At 38.2% G+C, this 19,774-nt stretch overlaps 2 protein-coding genes and 1 pseudogene across 3 annotated transcripts in view; 1 reads left to right on the forward strand and 2 right to left on the reverse strand.

Annotated features, from left to right (window-relative positions):
• Positions 1 to 8,362, forward strand: part of LOC121396266 (polyunsaturated fatty acid 5-lipoxygenase-like) — a 33,924-nt gene extending 25,562 nt beyond the window's left edge. The window contains exons 7-13 of one of the 2 annotated variants that reach the window (XM_041571076.1): positions 657 to 803; positions 1,843 to 2,046; positions 3,276 to 3,362; positions 3,454 to 3,632; positions 5,861 to 5,982; positions 6,773 to 6,873; positions 8,198 to 8,362. In XM_041571076.1, coding sequence (XP_041427010.1) covers positions 657 to 803; positions 1,843 to 2,046; positions 3,276 to 3,362; positions 3,454 to 3,632; positions 5,861 to 5,982; positions 6,773 to 6,873; positions 8,198 to 8,239 — 882 coding nt within the window. In that variant the 3' untranslated portion in view covers positions 8,240 to 8,362. Of the gene's footprint in view, positions 1 to 656; positions 804 to 1,842; positions 2,047 to 3,275; positions 3,363 to 3,453; positions 3,633 to 5,860; positions 5,983 to 6,772; positions 7,089 to 8,197 lie in introns of those variants that run through there. The other variant, XM_041571075.1, reaches the window with a different exon arrangement.
• LOC108705256 overlaps positions 1 to 15,193 on the reverse strand; it is a 34,890-nt pseudogene extending 19,697 nt beyond the window's left edge.
• Positions 14,979 to 19,774, reverse strand: part of LOC108705257 (lymphoid-specific helicase-like) — a 5,300-nt gene continuing 504 nt past the window's right edge. Inside the window, exons 3-6 of the mRNA XM_041571084.1 lie at positions 19,116 to 19,157; positions 18,871 to 18,960; positions 16,018 to 16,200; positions 14,979 to 15,194 (exon numbers count right to left, since the gene is read on the reverse strand). Coding sequence (XP_041427018.1) covers positions 15,003 to 15,194; positions 16,018 to 16,200; positions 18,871 to 18,960; positions 19,116 to 19,157 — 507 coding nt within the window. The 3' untranslated portion in view covers positions 14,979 to 15,002. The remainder of the gene's footprint in view (positions 15,195 to 16,017; positions 16,201 to 18,870; positions 18,961 to 19,115; positions 19,158 to 19,774) is intronic.

Consider the following 19,774-nt stretch of genomic DNA (forward strand, 5'->3'; position numbering starts at 1 on the left):
CGTAAAAACACATGCGGCGATCTTTTTTCTATTGTCGCTCGAAATTGCCTCGCTAGGCGATTTCGAGCGACAATAGAAAAAAGATCGCCGCATGTGTTCAAATCGCGGCGCTATCGCCTAGTGTGGCCTTAGCCTAAAGGTGGCCATAGACGCACAGATAATATCGTACGAAACGAATTTTCGTCCGATATTCGTTGCGTGTATGGTGGAAAAAGAGCCGACCGATATCGGCAGAAGACTTGGATATCGGTCGGCTCGTCGATCGGGCTGGACGGAAAATTTTGATCGGGTACATTTGAAGGGACCCAAACATCGCCCATTGTTAGTGCTGAATCGTCAGATACAGGTAGAATTCTATTGTTTCTTCCCGTATATCTACCTGTATATCTGACGATTAAGCTCTACACGTGTGTGTTGAAACGAACGATCTTTCTTGGAAAGATCTTTTCCAAGAAAGATCGTAATTCTTACGTCTATGGCCACCTTTACAGATGTTTGTGACTTATCTGGGTAAAAACATCACCACCAAATTTAAACATTATGGTCTACCCCATAGAATCTTTGGCTATATCAGCTTCCGGTGTTATATTTTAAAAGCATCAATATATCATACAAATTTGTAGCCAGATTTTATGGCATATTCTTTATTTCTACAGAAGGGAAATATTTTTATTGTTGATTACCATCTTCTGGATGGCATCTCTGCCAACAAAACTGACCCCTGCACAATGCAATACATTGCTGCTCCCATCTGTTTGTTATACAAGAATCTGGAAAACAAGATTGTCCCAATTGCAATACAGGTATAATTTTCATATGTTTTTAAAGAACCAGGAATATATTATGCTCTACAATGTTGGATCTAGTATGAGACAATAACATGTCAAGGTACAATGAAATGAGTATCCTGTGTAAATAGGCTTGATGCTGGGAAACCCTAGAGCTAATGCCAGGTCCAGGATGGTAGCCCTATAGTTCCCACTGTTGCCGCAGTGGGGTTGTATAAATATAAATAGGTGGCCCAGACTTTTGCCCAGTGAATCGGACACAAATGTTATTTGATTTTATGTGCACTCCAAAACCAAAGCATTTTGATGCTTTAAGCAAAATACGACGGCTCTGTGAGGCTACCGTTTTATTGTTATTATTACTTTTTATTAATTACTGTATCTTTCTGTTTAAGCCCTCACCTATTCATCTTCTAGTCTCTCACTTAGACCGCTGCCTGGTTGCTAAGGTAAAACTAGCAATCAGATGCCTTCTAAACTATCCAATTGGAGCAAAATAATCCACAAATATAAAATGAAGAAGAATTGCAAATTGTCTCCGAATATTACGGTACTCTCTATATGAAAGCTAATTTAAAGTGGAACAGCTCCTTTAAAAAAAACCCTGCTGAGTATAACACAGAGCCTTATATTTATCTTATGCAGCAATAAATAAACTCTAATTATGGATGAGCAAAGGTTTTTATTCAATACAGATTTGCTGTGAAACTCGCGGTAGAAGTTTGCTAGAAATACTCTGAAGCAAGGTGGTCAAATTACATAATAAACTTAGTCAGGCATACTGCCCTTTTAACATTTTCTTGAAAACACCCTAGTAATGCCCATTAGGCAATTTGTCACTGGGCGACTAATCTCCCCAAGTAGTCACGTCTGCCACCAGCCTAATATCTTCATATAGTCATATCATCTGATAATTATATTTATCTTAAATGATAATGGTCAAGACAATAGAATATTACAATTATTTTAGTATAGCATAAATGCACTCAAAATATTAAAGTTTGTTTGTGTTTAAATGATCATTCTATGTAATTAGCTTTTCTATTCTTTATAGCTAAATCAAGAGCCTGGACCAGAAAACCCAATATTTCTGCCATCAGATGCACATTATGACTGGTTATTAGCTAAAATATGGGTGCGTTCATCTGACTTCCATGTGCACCAAACTATAAGCCACCTCTTGAGGTCTCATCTTCTTTCAGAGGTTTTCGCAATTGCATTGTATCGGCAGTTGCCTGCTGTTCACCCTGTTTTTAAGGTAGGGCTTTAGTCCAAGCTAAACAGATCATGAAACATGTGAATTTGTTCATTAAAGAGTGGATTTTGACAGGGGCACAAGAAAATATGAGATGAGAAGAAGGAAGGATGAGGATCTGAATAAGTTTAGAAGGGGTAGAGTACAGATAGGTTCTAAGCAAAGGGAGAGGGTAACAAGAGCAAAGACAAGTTGTTATTTTGTGGGGCCCAGGGTTTGGGGAGACATCACCTATAGTTAGTAAAAGCAGGAAAAGGAGTAATGGTGGCCATACATGCTACAATTACAAGGTACAGGGAAATTCATCATATTCATAGTGTAAAACTAAATGTGCTTGGAAGTTGACCAAATGAAGGAGGGAGTATGCATCCAGTATGCGTGTAGATCCAGGCACACGTGCACCTGACCTCTCTATGCCGGGTTGGGTTTGGGGCGCATCAGTGACTTTCCAGCCTAAACAAACCCAACCCAGTGTAGAGAGCATGTGTGGGTGCACAGAAGTGGGAGTAGCCTAGGGGGGTCCTTGGAAAGTGTAGCCTAGGGGCCTCATCCAGCACTGTTACAATGGAAACGTAGGCGCCTGACACTAACCTTATGAATGTTTCTTCCATGAGATTCATTTATTCCATTTTTATTAAATTATTTCTTTTACTTAATCATGACTGTTTCTTAACTGCTTTCTTAAATTAGGGTGCATGTTCTCTTCCTTAACTTTGAAGTAGACATTCCCTAGCAATTTAGCTAACCTTTTGTTTATATAACGCTGTACAGAAATGCTCTCAAACCCCATTAGCCTGCGGATGTCAAATTATTTTACAATGGCTGCTTTATATCTTGCTACATATGCACACATTTTTAGATAATAATAATAGTAATAGAGTGTAAGGTAGACTTTAACTTTGTGCAATCAAAATTCCCTATGTGGTGTTCTAAAGTCTATAGCTTAATGATTGCACCATCTGTAAACAATCAGTCTTATCTTGTTTTGTGAAGCAGTGTGTGTTACCTCCTGCTATGAAGTGTTTTTCAATGTCCAATGTTGCAGTCTAGACAATTAGTGAGAAATGATATATCCCTGCATGGAATAGATTAGTCTTCACCTTGAAATGTGAGAATAATAAAGAGTGGAACAAACAGTAGCATGTTACAAAACAGGACAGGAGAAGGCAAATGCCATATTAATGTAAAAGCATTTAAAGTGCAAATGTTTAGTTCCTGTTTTCTTTTTTCAGCTTCTTATACACCATGTGCGTTTCACTATTGCCATCAATACAAAAGCTCGGGAGCAACTCATCTGTGAATGTGGTCTGTTTGATAAGGTTTGTCTCCTACCTACTTCTGGGATTCCAATGAAGTGTATTCATCATTTATTATTATTTTTTTCCAATCACTGTATGATTTTCTTTGCAGGCAAATGCCACTGGGGGTGGAGGGCATGTGGAGCTGCTGCTACGTGCAATGAAGTATTTTACATATGAATCCCTTTGCTTACCTGAAGCAATCCAAATGAGGGGAATGGAAAATGCAGAAGAGATTCCATATTATTTCTATAGAGATGATGGCTTAAAGGTTTGGGAAGCAACACAAAAGTAAGGAAAAACATGGTGGTTTCAACTTGTAGCTTGCTGCACAGAACCCCTAAACCCTCAGCAAAGTAATGCAATCCCCCACGCATTTCACACAAATGATTGGGCTCTTAAGTGCTCCCTATTCTTACTCAAGCATTTAGTCTTTAGGCTTTAAATTAATCCAGCAGTCTAGGGAATTAATTACTATCCTTCCAGCTTTAAAGAAGCACCAGTAATGTGTGCTTTCAAGCTTCTAATGAGCAGCAAATCTGATAGCACAGTATGGTATAAGAGAGCAAAGAATTAACTAAGCTTTTCTAGTCTGATTTTACATCTGTCCAAGTGTAGGTAACTGCTAACATATCTGTCAATATTCTTACTGAAAAACAGTAACATTTCTGACTATACCTGGATTTGCCCTGTCAATGCCTCAGTCAACTTTAAAGGATTTGTGCTGAACATATTTCTTGCCCGTTCATGAAAAATTTATTTTTTTATTTCTTGAGCTAAACAAATGAAACTGGAAAACTGGAAACTGGAAAGGACTCCATGTTCTTGTGAGGTCAATAATAACCTCCTTCCTTCACCTTTTTGTGAAGGTTCTTGTTCATCCAGGTCATGGTATATCTATAGTAATAAGTCAAATCTTGCTCCTTGCTAGTCATTTGATTGGCTTTCTCAATTCAGAATGACCCCGGCCGGCCTGGTCTGGGTCAGAGACCTCATGGAGGTAAGGTGTTTATTGATTGATTGATTGTAGTAGCATAATTGGAGCTAATAAAGACCCAATACCAAAAACATAAGAGGAGTAAAATGATGTATGCAGTGAGGAGGAGTGCTTGAACTGGGCTGTGGGACAAACCAAACAACCATTACACAAACATATGACACAGCACAGAAGAGCCAGCTCCTGTGGTTAGGACTCGTGTACCTACACTTAAAGGAAAAAGGACACACTTTTGAAGTCTGCCAGGTTCACATTCTGGACAGGGAGGAGGATTGGTTCAAAAATGGGGGTCAAAGAAGCCATATATGTGAAAATTGAAAAAAACAAGGTGGGGCAACACCTATTGTCAGTAAAATACAATGCTGCTTTGGCACCTCTCCCTGGATGGTTTAATAATGCCTCATAGCTCCAATCATACTACTACAATCAACACCGTACCTCCATGAGGTCTCTGACCCCATGCTGATCTTACTAAATAGATTATGCTGACTGGAGTAAGATTCCAGGGTATATAACCACAAATATTGGGTACAGGTCATTATGAATCGAGAAAGCTAGTCATGTGACTAGCGAAACATTAAAAAAAAAGTCCAGTTGAGTTGACTTGTTACTATAGGTTTAGCAAGAGTCCATCATGCAGGTGGATTATCTGTGCTCTAAAATCATCTACTTCGTAAGGACCAGACATGGAGTAGCTTCAATTTTCCTGTTTATCCTGTAAGTCCTATTCATTGAACTCATGTTGAACAAGGGGCAATACTTTACTATATGCCCATATTTCACGGTCAAGTGTCTAGAGCAGCTGACTCACAGTTAGTCTAAATCACTTTCACACAAATCTTTGTCATTTCATTTTCCTATACAGAATGAGCATCCCCTTCTGCATCCTTTTGCAACAGAACACTCAATCCTTTAAAGGGAAAGTCAACCCCAAAATAAAAATTTGCCTCATTAAAGAAAACATAATTCTAATAAATTTTCCAATATACATTTATTAACATTATTTGGTGCTTTTAAAGTTATTGGTAACAATTGCTATTGAAAACAATATTTGCTTTACTTCCGGTTCTTACTTTTTAAGCAATGTTGCAAAAGTCTTAGTTCCCCAGCAAAGACAGGTCTGTTAATCAGGTATCTTATCTTACATTGTATCAACAGAACAGTGACTAGAAAGGGACAGACAAACACTGTTTTCAATATCAATGCATATACATCTAACTTAAAAAACCATAGAACATTTGAAGTGAATGTTTATTGCCTAGCCTTGTGTTCTGCTTACTTGTTTAAACATAAAGCGAGTGTGACAACTTCAGTCTCTTCATCAGCCATGGTGCAATATACATTGCCTTCTAAAGTAATTCTGAAATCATGCAATCTCATATCAGTTAAGGTTTCCTTCTCATTCTTCCCGCTTCTGTCAGTTGTTAACTCTGGATCCTGTTTGGAAAATAGTGCTCTATAAATATTATTATTATTTTAGATATAACAGAGTTTTCTGTACATATTCACTCATTTCCTACAGCTTTGTGAGAGATGTGGTGAACATTTACTATGCAAGTGACCAGATTGTGTGTGAGGATGAAGAACTTCAAGCTCTTGTGAAGGATGTTTTTGTGTATGGACTTCGGGACAATAAAGAGTCAGGTAAAGACCAATTTAAAATTAACCCAATGTATTTAAAAATGTAAATGGGGGTAGGAAAGTAAGCAAGTCATCCAAAGCATTTGCACCAAGAAATGTTTTGTTCCCACTAGGCACAACACATGAATTACTACTTCTGTAGGGCTCTAGTCCTTACTAATTTTTATTTTATACTGTATATAGGTTATATATATAGTTTTATATTTTTTATTAAAATTGTGTACTGCTTCTTTGTACCCAAATGAAAATTACAAACTGTTCCCTCACTCTAAGAGGTTAAAAAAAATACAGAGTTTGAATATGGAATCATCCTCATCCAGAACAAATTCCCCGGTTCATAGATATCTGGTCATCCTGGGAACTTTCTACAACCTAAAGATGGGCAGAGACTCAAAAAGAAAAATTACTAAATCTTGATAGGAATAATAGATACTGTATTTGCACCAATCCTAGTTCATTGACTTTTTATTTACTGTTCAGTTCCCCTGCCTTATATTCCCTCTCTTCCCCTTTACCATCCTTGTCCCTTTATTTTCTGCCATATAAAATCCCATAAAATCTTAATGTTTTTGTTGCATTTTCTGTACATAATAAAGATAATTATTCTTTTGATGCCAGTTTAAAAGAGGGAGTAGAAAACAAAATGAAAATGCTAAATAAATGCAAAATTGCACTGCTGTCACACCAAAAATATTTTTCTATATTGCTTCTTAATAGGAACTACACAATAATGTGCCTTTGCAAAGTTCTGTATACACAAAAATAAATAACAAATATTTTCTACTCTATCTAGGATTTCCCAAAGTTATTAAGACCAAAGACAAATTAATTGAATATCTGACATTAGTGATATTCACTGCATCTGGACAGCACGCAGCTGTGAATTTTGGGCAGGTATATCAATGGTTTTTAATTATATCCAACAATATTTATCAAATAGCAAATCAAGTGGTCGAATGTGTAAAATGTCAGTTGATCTGATCAGTAGATCTCAGCACAGTAGTGTGTCTTTTGGTTGCACTTTCCTGTTTACACAAATTGAAAATTTGCTTTGCGGAAAAAAAAATCTTATTTTCAAGTTTTTTTCCGATTTTTTCAACCGATTTTCATGTTTTTTTTTTTTTGAATTTTCACATGAAAACTCCGAAAACTTCGGGGTATTGCACGAAACCCAGCACAAAAAATCATTGGCTCCCATTGACTTATATGCAAGCTCGACAGGTCTGAGATGCTGAATTTTCAAATTCGGGATTTAATAAATTCTAAAAAAAAGATATTGCATAAAACAGTTTATATGTAAAACCCTGCTTCATGTAAATAAAACATTTTCAAAATATACTTTTTAGTAGTATGTGCCATAAATAGAAAACTGCCATCCCCTGGGATCGTATGATTCACGGTGCACACAAACCATATTTCTTAGGTCACATGAGCCAATTAACAGACAGAGTTCTGCCTTTTACTACCACACTTCTTCCTGATAGAGCTGCAGTATTTCTGGTCAAGTGATCTGAGGCAGCACACAGACCAAAAAATAAATAAATAAAATAAAGGGCAATATTTACTTACATATATATTCTAGTTTGGTAAGATTCTTTAATATGCCACTTAATTTAATATAAACCGTCGCTCAAGTATTCATTTTTTGGGGTATAGTTTTCCGTTAAAATTTTCCCTGGAAACTGAAAACTTGTTGGAATCAGTGTTGGACTCTTTCTCTGAATTTCTTTCCAATAACATCTTCCAATTTTCCTTCTACCATGGCGCAGCCACTTTTAATACTTACCCAATCGCTATCATAAATTATGACTGTATCAGCTGCTGTAAGATTGATTCCAAGCCCACCAGCACGCGTGCTGACTAGGAAGATGAAAACATCAGGGTCTGTGTTAAAACTCCGCATCTGTCACAAAGAGACAGCATTGTTATTGATAGATAATTGTAGAAGAAAATACTATGAATGGGAAGGGGGGGAGAATATTACTTACATTTTCCTCTCTATCTGCATATGACATGGAACCATCTAGTCTGCAGAAGCTGAATTTTTTGTAATAGCAGTAGTCCATTAATATGTCCAACATCATGGTCATCTGGGAAAATATCAAGACCTACAAAACAAAATGTACAGTCCATAAGCAACACATTTTTTTGTTTTTGTTTTTTAGAATTATCTATATCAATATTATACATACCTTATGACCTCTCTTTTTCATTTCAGGCAGCAGCCGATCAAGTAGAAGGAATTTTCCTGAACTATTAACCAGTTCTTCATCAATCTAATAGGCAATATATAGTGAGATTTATTAATAAGTGAATCAATTGAAAGCACAATTACCGAAAGAAGACATTTGCTAAACATTATCTAGGCACAAACATTTAATGAAAGCAATATTAAGGCAATGGAATGGAGGGGCAAACACCAGAGCTCTATTATGCACCAAACTAGTATTAAAGGGGTAGTTCAGCAGGATAACTTAACTGCTTAGAATTAGCCATTCAATAACATTATTTTTAAATTTGCCTTTGTCCGACTCCAGTTTTCATACAAGGTTAACTGACCCCATCTAAAGAACAAGTACTCTGTATGGCTACACATTTATTGTTAGTGCTAAGCTTTTATTCAGGAGCTCTTATTTATATCCCATTCTCTTATTCAAATCAATGCATGGTTGCTAGGGTAAATTGGTCCCTAGTAAAAAAAAAAAATGCTAAAATTGCAAACTGGAGAGTTGCCAAATAAAAAGCTAAATAACTCAAGAACCACAAAGAAAAAATTAAAACCTACTGCAAATTTTTAGAATATGAACACCCCCTATACAGTTTAGACAACATATTTTAGTGTTGGTACAATTGTTTTTCCAACAACAGTTATAATTTAACAGATTTAATTTTGTTTGGAAGTCAACTCAAATTTACAAAACAGATTACAAACACTATGCACTTACAGGATAGTGCCCCATATAATTAGTTCACTGTAGATCACACAACTACACACCAAGATGGCAGTCTATTCAGAAAAAACTGAGGCATAAGGCAAAAGAGTTGACGTTATACAGTACCAGATTCGATTCTCCTACAGCAAGTGGCTTTGCTAGATTAAGATTTTAAGATTTTTAAGATTTTACAAATTGAGACAAATTTTGCAGGCTATAGCTTAGAGGGGAGGTTTACCTTTAAAATTGGCTGAATTATATTCCGGTCCTAAGACAATTTACAGTGCATTTTTATTTTTTCTAGTTCACATACCTTTTGTTCAACTAAAGGGGACCAGTTACCCAAAAAAAATTATTCCAAATTCTATTTTATCAAGTTAGTCAAGCAAAATTAACTTTAATTACACTGTAACTGTAGCAAGCAGGCAGGAGCCATTTTGTGGGCACTGTTATTAACACAAGCCTTGCATCATCTCAGAATCTTGTTTGTGCACCAGATGCGGGAACCGGATGTCCATCCTCATGCCCTGGCTACACAATTAAATGGTGAAGAGAACTGGGGAATGTGTGGGGAGCAGTGACATCTAGGAAGTGCTGAATGGAAAGTGAAAGTTAATTGCTTGCCCGTCTCTATGCCTAAGGCACAGAGGCGGGGTAGGAAATATTTGATTGACAGCGGAGATTTTTAAATGCGCTTACAACAGCTATGAACGCTTTAATAAACAATAATTTTGATTTCATGTTTCATTTGAAAAAGACATACAGATTTTTATGTCTGGCAGATAGGTCCACTTAACAAAATATGTTCTACCCATATGCTTTGCCTTAATTACACTGGCAACCAGGTCACTAGGGTAGTCAGAATGGAAGATTACAAAACAACCAAATTTAAAAAGGATAAGCAAAATAAAGATGACAACTGAAGCTTCATAGACCGTTAATCTCAGAATGAACGTTGATCAAGATTTTGCATAACTGTGCCACGTTACTGTTCAATGTTCAAGTGACTTAATAGACAATTCTACAATTCCTTACATAATAATTTACATTGCTGCATCTATAGTTTACTGTAGCAAGTATCCCTTTGAAACATTAATTCAGTGGTTAATAACTTGTAAGATAGTAAATATATCCCGATATTCAATCACATATATAATCTACATATATGAAACAACTTTTTTTTTAATCATTTGTGGTTACTGCACCATGCAATAACTGCAGATCGACATTACTTGCTAAGTAGTATTCCAGATGTTTAAAAATCAATACTATACAAAAGAGGCATTTAAAAGTATACCTTAAAATTCTGAGTTAATGGGTCTAGAGGGTATTCAATCAGATATGGATGGTTACAGCATTTCCTCAAAAGCATCATAACGTTTCGCATTTTAAGGTTTACTTCTGAATCTGATGGAAGGTTCACTTTTGTTGAAGGCCTAAAGAAAGTAAAGATTAGAACAGACCAGAATAAACATCAATAGGACACATTTGTTAAATAAGAGGGGAAGTAAATAAGGAGCATTCTTCTACTGTACTACCGTTCCCATAATATAGAGGATGTCTGTTTATGAATTAGGAAGTAAGCAAATACACAGTTCATTAACACCTCAGGGGCTGGCCATATTTTTTTTAATTTTTTTTTTTACCCCCCCATTTTCCCTGCACCTGCATCCTAACAACCTGATGTAGCTTCTCAGTGCATACTATATCAAAGCTTCATGAAATACAAAATTATACCTTTCTTTTTCAACCTCTTGCTGTTTAAGAAGTTGGTTAATAAATTTCTCAAGATCATTTGGGGGTATCCTTATCTAGTTCACTGTAATTGACAGCTTTGCGGCTGCGCCTTTTTGCTCTTCCCACAGCAGGCGATGGCATAATTTCTTCATGTTCCTAAAGCAGGTTATGCATTATACATGTTAAAATAAGTAGTCCTGTGAGAAGCAATTATAAGCTTGTCTACATTAAAATAAACTGAAGTATATAGACAACTCACCTTTCCTTGCCCAAGCATTTTTTCAATGGTTTTATTTACAATAGCCGTATAGAATGTTTCTTGTTTTTTTGTGAGGGGTGCATAGACAATAACTTCCCGCTTGGGTGGAACTTCCAGGGTGACATCACATTTTAGTCGTCTTAATAGGAATGGGGTCAAAATCTTGAATATATAAAAGTAAAAAAAAAAGTGTGAAATAAGAAAGCTGGTCATACATGCCTAGATTAAACTAGTTGCTAAACAGATGTATTCTGACTTTTTGAACGTTCTGCCAACGTTGGCAGCCAAAAAGCTGCCAACTTAGTCTGAAGATGCAGAGTTTGTCAGTTTCAATTTAACCTTTTATAAACACACACCCATTTACCTCCTTGCTGTTTTAACTTACACCTTAGAAGTCTATATACAGAGAGCAACCCAAGTAATCAAAACATAAAATTTAAATTTGTTTCATCTCTAAATAGATTTTCTTTAGCTAACGGCTAAAGTATAGTATGCGCTTAATCAAGGAATAACATTTTTTTCATATTAGAAAATAAATTAGAGCACATTTCATATGGATTGTAGGGACCACCCCTAACCAAATCATTCCTTCACCAGAGAAAGTTCCAATGCCCCATAGCAAAAAGAACCAAAAAGAAACTCTGGTGGTGTTACAGCAATGTTTAATAGTTCCTAAGGATGGCCCCTTTAGACTGTTGTTTGGCCTCAAACAATTGAACAAGATCATCCATTCCATTCGGTTCAAAATGAAAACCCTACAATCAGTGATTCAAGGGATGGCGCAAGCGCAATTAATGATGTCACTAGACATTCAGGAGGTATATCTACATGTTGCAATATGGCCACCTCACCAGAAGTATCTTCGATTTGCCTTGCGAATCGACACTACCAGTTGTAGCACTACAGTTTGGACTCTCATCGGCACCTTGTGTGTTCACTAATCTGATGGCAGCATCAGCAGCAACCTTGCGACTGCAGGGGAGTTCAGTCACCCTGGCCTAGACAATCTTTTACTCAAGGTCAAGTCCGAAGCCAAGGCCAGGAAGGATCGGTAACCAAACCATTCTGAAACTTCAGGAATTCGGGTGGTCTATCAATGGTAAAAAATTCAACTTAGCCATCAGATGCTATTTCTAGGACTAGATTCTACACAATCACACAGTCCTTATGTCTTAATCTAAGCTTCACCCAGAGGCATTATCGGAACTTGTGAATCTCTGGGGACAGACACAGATAGATCTAATGGCTTCCAGAGCCAACAGACAACTTCCAAGATTTCTTATTTGCCATCAAGACACACTGGATGTGGATGCCATGACACAGTGCTGTGAGTTCGATCTAACGTACATCTCCCTCATGTCCTCTAGAAAATCAGTCATTCACCACGGTAATAGTGGAAGTGGTACTAGTAGATTTAAAAGCAGCGCACTCCTGGGCATCAATAAATCGCTCTTCTCCAGATTATTAAAAAATTAAATCCTTTATTTAAACAGAATATCAGACAGACTTAGTATCTGAGGTCTGACGCGTTTCGTGATACAACACTTCCTCAGAGAGGAGGTCTAATTAAGAGTAGGGTCCGGGGCATTTGGCACCCGGACCAGCCAGTTTTTACAGTGAGCAAGGTTTAGTCTGTGATTAATTAAACAGTTGCAATTGGAAACCGCAAAACCTAGTTCTTTCATAAGAGAGTTAAGCCAGTTTACGGAGCCGGATCTGTTCTTTACAAGTCTAAATGTAGTTCCAAACTAGAATAGGGCGACATGGTTGCGAATCGGCGAGAGATGTCGATGGCACAACCTATCCGACGAGAGAGCAGCCCAGAGCCTTCTGCGCTAAGGCCCACTTCAATCCGGGTCTATTCGCTTGACAGGATGGCTGTTGAGGCGTCGACCTGGCGGAGACTAGGGCGAGCAGAAGAATTCTCATCTACAATGCTCAAGGCACACCAACTTCATTGATACCCTTTTACTAGATGTGTCACTCATACATTCACGGGTGTAAGGAGGCTGACCTGCCCTTCCTGGAAATCTACATTCCAAGGATACTGTCATTTTTGCAGCGGAGTCCACAGCTAGCTCCCTGAAGGTACAGGTGTCTGTTATCTATACCTCGTTTAGCGGTGGAAGATGCAAATGTACATTTCTGCAAGCACATGTAGCTCAGCCCCCCTTTTTTTGCCCACCGGTCGCAGGTTGGGATCGTAATCCGGTACTCAAGGCTTACTGGATCCACTATTTGAGTCAATGAAATCAATCTGACAATGGCTCATCTGCAAGATGGCATTTCTGACGGCATTTCATCAACCAAGAGTGTGTCAGAGCCGAGTGAACCGTCCTATAATCCAGTTTCTCTGGTTTTCACAAGATAAGGCATTAGTACGTACAGTTCCTTCATTTCTACCTAGGTAGTTCTTTTCTCATTAACAGGAGATTTTAGTACCGTTACTGCGTCCAGCTCAACATAGTCAGTTCACTCCGGGGGTACATGAATCAATTTCCAACGCCGTTCGCAATCTCTTTTCATTTTACCAGCGGGAACTTGAAGAGGTCAGGCAATTTACGAGATTTCCATTGCCAAGTGGATCAGATTAACACTCAATCAAGCATAATGTCCTAAGTAGGGTCACCATTAAAAGGTATCCGAGCCCACTCCATGAGAGCAGTGGGAACTTCTTGGGCGTGGTGCAACTCTGACTCACTAGACCACATCTGCAAGGCAGCTACCTGGTTGTCTGTGCATACCTTACAAAAATTAAAGACTCAACACTCCTTCCTCAGTCAAGGCCTTCCTCGGTCAGGAGTGTTGCAGTCTCTTACACTTGTGTGTCTTAAGCTCATTGCCACCCTGCTGTTCTGGGACTGCTTTGTAAAGTCCCCATCATCCCTGTGTCCCTCTAAGACGACAGAGAAAACAGGATTTTTGATACTCACCATTAAATCCGTTTCTCTGTAGTCAAAAGGGGGACACAGGGCTTCCCACCCATTAGGACGAGCTTAACCATTGTTCGTTCCAGGATAGTCCCTGGTTTACCTTGGCTTGCTTTTAGTTATGGTTTATTGCTCAGATTGTTCTGGTTGCAAGGTCTTTGGTACAAACTGAAGTGTAGAGCAGAGTGTGCGGGGTTAAGCCTAACAGGGCACGACTCAATTTTATTCAAGTGTCCTGCCTCCTGGAGGGTGGAGCTTAACCCCAACGTCCCTGTGTCCCCCTTTCGACTACAGAGAAACGGATTTAACGGTGAGTATCAAAAATCGTGTTTTCATGCCTATGGTAATTCTCTAATTAAGTGTAAGGGCTTAAGGCCATAACCTACAAGCGACAACAGTGTTCCAAGGAAAGTAAGGGAGAGAGTCCATTCAACCTAGGGCCCCAGTTTTGACCAAACCAAGATGCCCTTCCTACAGACTGCTTTGTGTATGTATCCGCCCCTACTACTGCAATCAGTCTGCATTCTGCACGGGTGAAAAGATGAAAGTTGTCATCCAAAGTTCTCAGAACCAAGGACTGGAAAAGAAACTCCCATCTACCTGGTCTCCTTTAAAAAGCACTTTTTTTGCTTAAAAACACCGACCTGTCAAATGATGCTTTACCCAACAGCTGCCCGCATAAAAACTTGGATAACGCAGTTAAGATCTGATCTTTCTCAATTACAAATACATGCAAGTTAAAAAAAAAAATTACCTGATGCAACATATGCAAGATATTCTGCTCCCGTTCTATGGCCACAATATCTTCAGCATTTTGAGATATTCCAGTTATGTCAAACCAGGATTCAAAGCTACAAATGAGCAAAAGTTGGCGATGTTATAAATGTACTAAAAAAATCTCAATACAACAACTCACTAACTGCATGCTGCACCATACCTTCTTAAATCATCAAACACGTCTGGTAGTAGAAAGTTTAGGAGAGACCAGAGTTCTGATAAATTATTCTGTAGAGGTGTTCCAGTGAGCAGCAGCTTGTTGTCTGAACGGAACTGTTTCAGCTCTTGTATGAGTCGGCAGTTCATATTTTTAATCCTGTGCCCTCATCCAAAATCATATATTTCCAGGCACTATGCTAAAAACAAACAGGTTCATGTTATGTACGTTTATAAGCCCATACAAAATCCACAGACCCAAACACTACCACAAATTACCTGCAGAACCTGACGATCCCTCATGGCTATCTCAAATGACGTTATTACGACTGGAAAAATCTGCAGAGATCCTTCACGTTTATTAATTTTCCTTGCCAGCTGACGCCTCTCCTGGGCATTTCCATGATACAAAAGAACAGGAATCTTTAAAAAAAAAAAAAAAAAAACATTGAAAATATTTTAAAGATTTTTATGGGAAGACTATTTTATCTAGTTACACAATATAAAATGCTGCATTTTCAGATTATGTAAACTAGTTTTGACTAAAGGGTAGTATGACTTTAGAGAGCTATGCCGCAACTGCCAGCTAGGGCAGTATTCAAAATACAGTATACACTACTACAATGATACACCTCTATCTGCCAATAGAATTATTCCACACCTGCGAGTGAGACGGTTCCTAGGGCAGTTGATCCCAAACTGGGTGTGGAAGTTGCTTGGGGCTGCAGCATTTACCCATCAGGTGCACAATGACATAAGGAACATGTACAGTCTGGACTAACAAGCTATGAACAAGTGCATAAATAAATCCCTCTGTAATGCCAATAAAGGACAAAGCAGGCTCAAAACACCTTCACTGTAAACCATTTGCAGTTTCAGAGAGAACTTCCAGCAGATTTTAGTGTTCAGAACTTCTGAAAACTTTAATTACCTACGCTTTTGTTTTTAGGACATCCTAATTTAAAATAAATTCTGCTTTAAATCTGCAATGGCACCTTAAATATAAAATTAGTTTACAAACATTTTAGGGATATATTTAGCATTGCCAAGATGTGTAAAGAATAAGACAACCTAGGGCTGTGATAGTGGTTAATGAAATGTCTGGGCACTCAAAATTCATATTTAAAAGGCGTTTTTAGTATAATATAAAAGTTTCTTGAATAGGTCTAGCAGAGGACTGACAAACTCTTACCACCAAGGTGCAGGATTTTATTAACTTAAAAAAAAAAAGGGGGGGGGGGATTACCTCTGGAGAAAACCGTTTAAATTCAGACATCCAGTTAGGGAGGGTAGACAAAGGTCCACAAACAAAGAATGGCCCTGGAACGCCTCTTTCAACCATCATGGATATAGTAGCAATGCACTGGACTGTTTTTCCTAGGCCCATTTCATCAGCCAATATGCCATTGATACCATTCTCCCAAAGCATCTGCAGACAGGAACAACATATAGTGGAATTGTCTGTTAAAATCCCTTAAGGTGTTGTACACCCTAACATTTATGCTAACAATGTATAACACTGCATAGAAGATAACGCAATTGCAGTAACATTAAAATATGTAGCTATAGAAGTATGACTTCACTGACCAGGCTGGGGTCTGCCAAGCCACAAAATAGTAATTTGCTTGTTTAAGAAGAACTACAACAAAGAAGCATGCAACTATTTCAAGCAAGTCATTTTCTTTTTATTTAAAGGGACTGTGCACCTTCCAAACACTTTTCAGTTGAGTGGTTTTCAGATTGTTTACCATAAACAGACTCAATTGCTTTCCATCTTTTATTTTTTACAGTTATCCCCAAAATTGAAGTCTAAAGTTTAATGCTCCTGTCTCTGGGGTTTCAGTTTGGCAGTTGTTATTACAGAGCATTCCACACTTAAAATTTGCTACATTTATGGATATATTTAGTCGATACATTTCTCAACAGTAGCTGTAGAATATTAGCAACTATTGTATCAATTCTCACAGTTGCCTTTAATGAAACTCAGGGATTCTGCTCAGTAAGGCTAAAGATAAATGTATCAACTTAATATATCAATTTAGAACAGTAAAGTCAATGACCCCCCCCCCCGAGATGGTTGAGAAGGTGAAAAATGAAACGTTACACTTCAATATTGGAAAAACGGTCACAAATTGTGAAAGTTTAAAAAAAAAAAATGAAATAAATGAAACCAACTCAACTGAAAAAGTGTTAAAAGGTGAATAACCCTTTTAAACAAGTTTTTTTGTTTCTTTTATTACACCCAATTTATGGGCAGCATAACAAACTATACTGAAGGATAGAGAGAAAACACAAAGTAAAGAAAAACTTACTCTGAGCCACTCCATTCCTTCGATCTGGTACCACCGCATTACTCCACCAGTGAAATACTTTGGCTGTTGAAAGGGCACTGGCTGCTAGGGATGTAGCGAACGTCGGAAAAAAAGTTCGCGAACATATTCGCGAACTTGCGCAAAAATGCGAGCGGTTCGCGAACGGTTCGCGAACCCCATAGACTTCAATGGGAAGGCGAACTTTAACATCTAGAAAAGACATTTCTGGCCAGAAAAATGATTTTAAAGTTGTTTAAAGGGTGCAACGACCTGGACAGTGGCATGCCAGAGGGGGATCAAGGGCAAAAATGTATCTGAAAAATCTGCCTGTGTGTGCTTGGAAGAGATAGTGTAGGGGGAGAGCTGTTAGTGATTTCAGGGACAGATGATAGTAAGCTTGCTGGCTAGTAATCTGCTTGATACTGCTCTGTATTGGAGGGACAGAAGTCTGCAGGGATTTGAGGGACATTTTAGCTTAGGTAGCTTTGCTGGCTAGTAATCTACTGTTCTCTTTAAACAACTGCCATACGTTGACCTTGTAGGCATTGTTTGCCCAGTTTTTTTGGACGCAGCCACTGAAGCACAGTTGCCAGAAAAAATATGCCATATAAATGCTGAAAATAGTCATTTTTCGCCATTACGTAAAATATATTATGGCTGCTTGAAAAAAGTGACTCCGGTGTTTTTTCTGGAGACGGTAATATTATGGATATTTAGACAGAATGGGAACAAGGTCACACAGCTCGATGGCGGGTTGAAGAAAACAGTGTGCAAATAATGCCTACAAGGCCAACGTATACACTACTACAGCGGTGGATACGGATTACGTAAAATATATGAATGCTGCTTGAAAAAAGTGACTCCGGTGTTTTTTCTGGAGACGGTAATATTATGGATATTTAGACAGAATGTGAACAAGGTCACACAGCTCGATGGCGGGTTGAGGAAAACAGTGTGCAAATAATGCCTACAGGGCAAATAATGCCTAAAAGGTCAACTTATACACTACTACAGCGGTAGTAAAATAAAAAAAAGTAAAATAAAAAAAAAAGAATATTAAAAAAAAAAATTAAAGTTGGTGCTGCTGAACTACTAGGAGCAGCAGATTAGCACACCAGTCCCACTCCCCAACACTGCTAGACTAATAGCACTGGGCTCTTATAGTAGTAGTAGTAGTAGTAGTAGTAAAACAACAAAAAAATAAATAAAAGCAGTCCTTACAAGGACTACTGTTATTGCAGCAGTCAGCAGATGAGATCAGAAGCAGGACAGCTGCCCACTGCAGCTACATACAGAGCACTGCAGTAGAAGGTAGATTACTAGCCAGCAAAGCTACCTAAGCTTAAATGTCCCTCAAACCCCTGCAGACTTCTGTCCCTCCAATAACAGAGCAGTATCAAAACGATTACTAGCCAGCAAACTTTCAACTGTCCCTGAAATCACTAACAGGCAGCAGCTCTCTCCCTACACTATCTCTTCAGCACACACAGGCAGAGTGAAAAAACGCTGCAGGGCTTCGGTTTTTATAGGGAAGGGGAGTGGTCCAGGGGAGAGCTTCCTGATTGGCTGCCATGTACCTGCTGGTCTGGGGTGAGAGGGCAAAAAAAAGCGCCAACAATGGCGAACCCAAAATGGCGAACGTCGCGCGACGTTCGCGAACTTCCGGCGAGCGCGAACACCCGATGTTCGCGCGAACAAGTTCGCCGGCGAACAGTTCGCGACATCTCTACTGGCTGCCCATCAACTTTTCTTTCTGGATCAAGCAACTGTTTTGCATTGTTTCTTACAGTCTGTGACAGTCTGTCTTTTATAGTGCTGTTGGAATCTCCATTTTTTTCAATTTCTTCACTTGTTAATTTGCTGGAGTAGCTTTCATCCTTACAAAGAAAAAAAAGAAAATATTTAAACCTAGGTCCGTAAAACACTACTTGTCCATCACTGTAGGACATGACCTGATGTGCTTTTATCTGAATACTCTATCATTTTGCCACTCTGCATAATATTGTTACATCACCCAGAGTACAATACATACCTCATGTTCTAGCTTGCTCTTCTTTGATACAGACAAAATTTCCTTACAAAACGAAAAAAAAAATCAGTAAGTTGCTTAACAAAGTGAGGTTACATAAGGCATAAATCATGGAGCATTTGTTTTAAGTCACAATAAAGGAGTAGAATGTGTAAATGTGTATTAACATCAGTATTATATGATCAGAAAGTCTACGGCTTAAGAAAAGTTTGGAGATACTAGTTTTTAAATGCAGCTGCATTCAATTTGTGTGATAATTAAAGGACAAATATCACACATTATGAACCATATTAAAGTAACGGTTAGTGTCATCTGTGTTCCAATGTATTCTCACATAATACACTAGTGCTTTCCAACATACACACAGGCGGCCAATTATTATGTAATGCTAAAAATAAATGTATATTTTTGGAAATCTATAATGCTTTTAGGAGGCAGTTTTGGCAAACCAATGTGAAGACCTTGTATTAAAAGGAGAATACATCAGCATTATCAGCTGACCTTGAAGAGACAAGGAACACATCTTCTCTTCAACTTCCTTTGAAAGGAATTCAGCAATGAAGCACAAAACTGACAGTATCAAAATTAAAATTATCCTTTTGACCATGCAGCATGATCTAGCAATGTTTGGTATGATATAAGCTAAACCTAGCCTTCATTAA

This window comes from Xenopus laevis, chromosome 7S, assembly GCF_017654675.1.
Source record: "Xenopus laevis strain J_2021 chromosome 7S, Xenopus_laevis_v10.1, whole genome shotgun sequence".
Taxonomy (NCBI): domain Eukaryota; kingdom Metazoa; phylum Chordata; class Amphibia; order Anura; family Pipidae; genus Xenopus; species Xenopus laevis.